The 7,382-nt window shown below is 41.6% G+C and overlaps 1 protein-coding gene across 4 annotated transcripts in view; it reads left to right on the forward strand.

Moving 5' to 3' along the window:
* The window catches only part of opa1 (OPA1 mitochondrial dynamin like GTPase), a 41,139-nt gene extending 35,024 nt beyond the window's left edge, over nt 1-6,115 (forward strand). For all 4 annotated transcript variants that reach the window (XM_083939029.1, XM_083939031.1, XM_083939030.1 and 1 more), the window contains 2 exons: nt 3,986-4,060; nt 4,256-6,115. In XM_083939029.1, the coding sequence (XP_083795155.1) occupies nt 3,986-4,050 (65 nt within the window). In that variant the 3' untranslated portion in view covers nt 4,051-4,060; nt 4,256-6,115. The remainder of the gene's footprint in view (nt 1-3,985; nt 4,061-4,255) is intronic.
* The last annotated feature ends 1,267 nt before the right edge of the window (nt 6,116-7,382 follow it).

The raw sequence follows: 7,382 nt of genomic DNA on the forward strand, positions 1-7,382 counted from the left end.
AGAGCAGCATGCTAAGGTAGCCTCAACCTTGGCTCCAAACTTCATCCACTGAAATCTTTTTGTTGCTACTTTTTCATAACCGCCACCTTTTCTTTATAGGAGAGCGGTCATCTCCCATAGTAAGAGGATTATGTTTTTTTTCTATCTCGAAGTAAGTTGCAGGCTTCCCTGTCCTCTCATCTTTTTTTCCTCTCCTCTGTTCTGCCTCTCTTCTGTGTTGGCTACTTGTCCAGCAGGGCCACGCAGTTTCAGTCTAATTACAGGTCAATTAAAGGCTTTGTGGCTCAGTCCTCCTTCTGCCAGCGCTTCGGCCGTAGCAGGCTTAGGGGACTCGACAGAGTGAGAGTGAATGAGATATCATTTCATGTGGAGATCAGCCGAGAGAAGGCCTTGAAAGAGGGAATTTGGGGGGAAAGGCCCCCCTCTCTTTTTCTCTATGGGCGAGAGTTCCTCCATCCTCGCCAACCCACACAGCACCCAGCATCTTAAAGAAGGGGCCTCTGGGATAGAGGCCAGAGGATTATGAGAATATTCATGACCAGATAAAGGGGTGAGCGGTTGAATGACTGTGTTTTGGGGCTCATCTCTTAGGTAAACAGTGGCCTAAATGGAGTTTTTGATAGCTACTCCCACTTCTCAGCGAGGAACAGGCGATGGTGACTCTGTCCACTGTTTTTTGTTGCATTTCCACAGGATGGAGAAAAGAAAGCCTTGTTGTGGCCTTTTCTTCCCCTTGCTGCTGTCTTTTGGTGGCAAACAGATGGTGTGGGGGAAATAAATATCTGTTTCTCACAGTTTTTATCCATAGAATATTGGCTTTTCTGAAAGACACTATTCACATTCACTGGTGGCCTCCTGGGCTGCTGAGGGCTCATTTTAAAGTCATTAAGCTTCACGCTGCAAGGGAATGGTTGATGGGATTTACTGTTCTTATCTAAGTCTAGGTCTTCTCACCAAAATGTCATGGTGGAAATCTAAATGCACAGGTAGCCAGGTACAGGTAAAATGTTTTACCCTTGACTGTTATTTAGTTTCTCCAAACTGTAATTATACTTCAGTTATTTCTGTTCTGCTGGTCTTCCCTTATGATACCAGTAACAACACCAGTACACCAAAGTGATACCGCTTGCTGTGATTGGCTGCGACCAAAAACATACAGATTCAAAAAGAATCAAAAACAGGCAGGGTACAAAATTTACTTTATGTCCTCTAGCCAAATGGCTAGTCACAGTTCAAATTTTACCACCCACTTAGATTACCATTGTTCTTTTGGCTGCTGAGTGAAGCAGATCTACTACTACTTTCACATTTTAACAGCATTCGACTGGTAAATGGGGCTAATTATGTGCTCTGGATGCAGGTATGGTCTCACTGGAGAAGTTTCGGTATTGAGTACTGATACCCAGTCCTAGTGCTGAGACTAAAACAGTCCTGAAAACTTTAAAGAAAAGGAGAGCGATTTTCAGCCTCACACTGTAAACTTTCCCAGCCAATCTGGGGAATCAGTCCTGTCTTTTCCTATCACGAGCCCTCTAATCTAACCGCTGCTGCCCCCGGTGATTAAGCAGAGCCTGGTGTCTCTGCCCGACAGTTGGCAGGATCCGTAATGTTTGACCCATGTTAAGCGGTCTGCATGTGAAACACGGAGGCTCCATAGAGCACCTTAGCATCAGCCACATCTAAACCCACTTAGAAGCTTTGAAGCTTGAGCCAGGGGATTTCCCATGTTTTGATGAACTGATTTGATGTTCCCTCGTTTTCTCACACCAACCAAAACCCCACCCACTGTACCTCACATCTCTTTTGCTTCAGGTCGGACAGATGTTGGTAATCCTCCTCTGATTGGCTTGTATTGAGCTGTGTTGTTCTGTGGTCAGGCCCACAGCCCACTCGTCTGAACTCTTGTCAGTTGCCTTTGAGCCGTGCCCTGCGGTGGGCTGCGTGTTGGAATGGCGTACCACAGGGTTATGTTTCATTCAACCCCACACCTGCTGCAGTGACTTGTCAGCATGCCCCTCGACAGGCCCCCTTAATGCTTCCATTAGGTGTTGTAATCTCCACCTAACGCTCTGCCATTTTTCCTGAGTGTGTTAACAGAGTATCAAAGGCCGGGGATTTTTTTTTTTTTTGCCACCTGCCAGCACTGAGTGTGTAGGAAGGTAAAAGAGGTGGAGAGGGAATGACTGTACTGCTCTAGTTCTTTTTCAAGATATGAGGGGGGGTTGTCTTTCTTTCATGACACAGCTTTTCTAGCTGTCAATTTTCTCAGTTATGTGGACCTGTGTGTGGATGTGTGCGTGTGTATTATCCAGCACGTCTTAGTTCTGCTAGTGTTTAAGGACGTGTGTGGGGGTGTGCCTGCATCTCTCCTAACAACCGTGTGCTTTTCATCCATCAGAAAAAGGATACCTCGGCAGCCGTGCTCCCATCAAAAGGGGGCTACTCACAAGCCCCTGAGTACGATATTTAGTTTCACTCCAAAGCACGCACACAGTTATCACCTTTGTGCCGACCTGAAATGGACACTTAGGACAGTGTTGCTCTGAGGTCCAAACCACAATGATTTATCTCCCTCTCCCTGAAAAGTCTTTTTAAAGCTGTGTTTTCATTGGGTCTCCTCGTAGGGAAATAATCGACAATAGGTCGCCTATGGATCTCGTGCTGCTGATTGATCAAGATAGAGCAGTGCTAGTTTGTTCTTCAGATGCCGGTGTTTGAGTTTGTGCTTGGGGGAGATCCAGACAGATTAGCGAGGGTGACAGGGAAGCTGGTGAGCCAGCCAGGCCTTGAGGTGCAGCTGGCACTGCGAGCCATGGCTTCTTTTTCTCTGTGTGGGCCCACCAGACTTCCTTCAGCCGCTGTTTAATCAGCGATTAAGACCGCCTTAGATGGCTCGCTCATCTCGTGTGACAGTACATGTTGGGTGGAAGGACTGCTCGTCTTTTACGGTCTTCGGACAATAGGAGTGTAATCATTAAAAGAAGAGACTGATTATTTTTCCAGTAGTCCCCCCCTTTCATGTGTAATTTTGTTGTTATATTATCTCCCTTTGTCCATTAGCAATGTGCCCGTTAGGTACATACCATGAGGAGGGGAGGGTGAGAGCTTTGATGTGGTCTGTGCTAACTGGGAAAGGGTACACATCATCAAATATGTGAAGGAGGTCTGCCTGAGGTTTGGCTGTCACTGTTAGAGAGGACCATCTGGGGTTGTGAGGGTATTTCTAGTATATGCTAGGAATAGAAATATTGTTTCAAATTTTGTTAAATTTTGTCTGTTTAAAGAGCAGATTTATAACCTCTTATTTATCCTGATGTTGCTTCATTCGTACTGTGTAGTAGTGATTTGCTAAAACAGAAAAGCATCTAAAACACAACGTGACATTCTGACTCACACTATTTGAATGTTGATGCTTAATAAAATAATCATTTGAAATGTGTAGGGCTGCAACTCTCAATGATATCCATTATCAATAAAGATCTGCCAGTAATTCTCCTGATCATTTGATCTATAATGGGTTTTTTTAAAAGTAAAAAATATCCAACATTGCTTCCATGAGTCCAGTTTACTAGAGGTGCAAGCATTGAACTAATCTAACAATTATTTTATCAGTTTATTACTTAATTGTTAGCTTATATGAATTGGGTTTTCCAGCTGCAATTTCACAAAGTCCAAGCTGACATCTTTAAATATCCTGTTTTGTCCGGCCAGCAGTCCAAAAGATATTTTGTTTACAATTATTTAAAATACAGTTTTTGGCTTTTGTTTTTGATCAAATAACTAATTGTTTCAGCTCTACTGCTCTACTATAGTAGAAGACAGAGAAGCAGCAAATAAACATGTTTGTTAAGCTGAACTAGTGAATTTCTAGCATTTTCTTAAAAAAAGGACTTTTTATTTGACATTTTATAGATTATCAAATAATTTAGGTATATATATATCAGGGGTTTGACTAACCCACTCCCCTCTCTCTCCCTCTCCACAGAGAAAGTACGTGAGATCCAGGAGAAACTTGAAGCCTTCATAGAAGCTCTTCACAAGGAAAAATAAGAAAAACCAGGTATTTGCCTCTGTACTGTATCGTAAAAAGTTACCTGTTATACACTTATACTTACTTAATTATGACTGCATTATGAATTATAAAATTGTTAAATAATAGTTAATGTTTAAACTGTTGTAACTGGCATTGTGAAAAAGGTAACTGTGTACTGTATGTAAATTTGATCTGTTGTTGCTTCTCCCCCTTTCTTTACAGAACTGTTGAAAGTAAATGGTCACAACAGAGAAATGCACTGAACAAAAACAACTAAATCAGTAAACAACTGTCATCACCTCCTGACCCTTCCCACACCACTCACCTGATGTTAATACTCCCGGCTTCACTTCCTATCCCCTTTTGACGCTGATGGAAAGATGGACCTGCATTGGAGAAAACAGTTTTCCAGAGTTCAATTTGATTTTTCTTTCTTTCTTTTTTTTCCTCTTGCGAACTGTCCTGGGTCAAGAGGGGGACTTCAGACCAGTACCCCAAACACTGTCAGATCAGGAGGAAAATGAGAAGCATGCACAGTGTTGTGACATCTGACCTCTCATTTCCAATAAATGACAATTGTGTTCATGTTAATCTCCCCATTTTTTTTCTCCAGCTGATGGGGTCTTTGTTGGTGTGATTAGAAGAGTGTGTGTTTTCACTGATCTCTGTATAAAGAAACACCATTGGCTGGTGTGGGAATCAGCCTTAAATTTCATAACATTATCTCGCCTGGTGCTCCTAAAATACGCCACGGTACCTACCTGGTGCACAATTAGCCTCTATTTAACACCAGTTGTTTTTTTGTTGCACTTAGGATCCCAAAGCACTTAATTTATCCCTCCAAGCTGCAGCTACACTCTACAGTTACCCCATTTAGCCCAAAATGAAACAGTATTTAGTTCAAGCAGATGTTTTCTCCTTAAATCTATAAGAACTGAAATAAGCTGCCTGGTTTAATATTTAGCTTCCCTCCCATCAACGCTCCCTATTGTAAAACCACAACAGCCACTCATTGACAGGATACAATCAGCTCTGAAGGTGTTGGAAAGAATATGATGTATAAATATATTTCTTAATATTTTGATCTAATGGGGTTTATTTGACAATACTCCACGCCAGATGCACATAATGTCCTGTCCGTGCCACCTTTGTTTCCGTCTTTGACCATGTGTGTATGAGGTTTGCACTTCTATTATTGCGCACTAGCATTCTCTCATATAATATTATACTTCCGCCATGATGCAACAGACAGATGATAATAATACAACTTAAAAAGATACCCTGAGTGCGGCAGTTGTTTTTAATTGATTATGTGAAGACCCATTTTAACACATTACATTTTATCATTATCAACCAGTGTAGAGGAACATTACATTTGACACTATCTGTCAGTTAGTACGCTCTACGTCACTGTTTTGGAGCTCGGCTTTAGTCTTTCCCGCTCTGGTATCAGTGCATCTTGATTAGTTGGTCCACTTACACCTGGGAAGGGAAAGCACAGGTGCACTTTTACTCTCCTGTCTGTGATTGAATGGTCCTTAACATTATATGCCTTTTGCTGCTTCTGGGATGTTCCCTTTTGTAAATAAACAGGAATTATCCTCAAAGTTAAGAAAAAGGAAAATATCCAACATGCTGGTTGCTAATTTTAAACTGAAAGTGTATGCCAACTCACTGGTTCTTCTACAAGTCTCTGTCCAGGGTCGAATGTTTCCGCACTGCTCCCAATCTTGTGCTTCGCCCTCATTCTCATCTTGAACTTATCTCGCATCCACCTCCATCATTTGGACTATTCTCTTTCAATCACCCACGTAAAAGCCCACTCGCTCGTCCTAGCTTGATTGTCTGATGTTTGACCGATAGAGGGGTGTATATGGGTATAGACATACATACATATACATATATATATATATATAGGCCGTGCATTCTGTACAGTTGAAGTTAATGACAAGTCACGGAGCCGCTATCATGTACAGCACGTGTGTGCAGAGTGAGCAACTTATGTAACAGAAAAATCTGAGTTGGTTCAAAAAAATGTTTTATGTTGTAGAAAGTAATGTTTGCATGGTGTACCCCATCAGATGTGCTTTATTTATTAAATTTGTGTTTAAAAGAAAAAAGTGAAAATAAAATTGACATAAATAAAAAAATCCTTTTTCATGACGTGTCGCTTGGCCTTTCAGTCTTGAAGCTATTTTGAACATTTGAAGTTGCCCACTGTGGAGTGCATTGTCATCCAGCTCCATGTACACCGTTTCTTTCTGTCATCAACCATGGCTGAAATAACAGTCATTAACCACTGCTGTTGCTTTGTACCAGTTGAAGTCCCAGATCGTCGGAAAAACAAATTCTGTTGTGTTCCTGGTTCTTACCAGGATGCAAGCTACAGGGGGGCCAGGGGACTTTAGCCCCTCTTAATAAGACATGAGCTCCACTGAAAAACATCATTTGTGAAGTAATTTGGTCTCTAAAATAGTATACTATATGCTATTTTTGCCATGCATGTCTATATTTCAGTAGCTTCATCATCAAAGATAATGCATAAAATTAAACTATTGTCGCAGTTTTTGTGTTAATTTGGATGTGATGGGTAACTAACCATTGTTAAGGAGGCTAGATCCCTGTCCATGTCTTATTTGTGCCGATAAACTTTACAATTTTGTACATGACTCTGGAGTGTATACTGTGCCCTTCTTTAGTTGGATTCATTGTGTCATATTTACTTGTATGGTGGTTCGGTGTTTGTCATTCACTGATTAATATACAGTATGTTGAATGTGCTCACATAAAGCAAGTAAGCCTACATGCTTGCAGAGCCTCTCTTCGGCATGCCAACATGCTCATTTTGGTAATATATTTACTTCCTAAACATGCTGATGTGTAGCAGCGAGCTAATGTTTAACATGTTCATCTTGTGTTAGCTTGCTAGCATTTGCTAATTAGCTGAGGCTGGTGGGAATGTCATTAGTGTTGCAGGTATTTGGTCAAAAACCAAAGTATAGGACACATTTTAAAATTTAGACCTGGTGCAGCTAGAGGAAAGCTTGTTATAATCTGTAAGAATCTAGCCAATTGTCTGTTAAGTTACTATCTTTCAAAGAGTGAGTTAAAAAAATGGGGATTGATCATATGACCCACTAATGAAAGCGTGTGTACTTGCCTCTTTACCGAGTATTCCAGTCTGCGTGTCTGTGGCGACAATCCCTCGCTAGATGTAAATATGCCGCATATTAGTGACGCTGCTGACAGCGGTTGGTCTGCCAGTGGTGATCCTCACTGCCTTATCGCTTGTAATCGGAAATCTGGAACTTCCAACTTCTGAGTCAGGCTTGTAGTAATGGCAGAAGTG

Source organism: Echiichthys vipera, assembly GCF_963691815.1.
Source record: "Echiichthys vipera genome assembly, chromosome: 3".
In the NCBI taxonomy this organism is placed as follows: Eukaryota; Metazoa; Chordata; class Actinopteri; order Perciformes; family Trachinidae; genus Echiichthys; species Echiichthys vipera.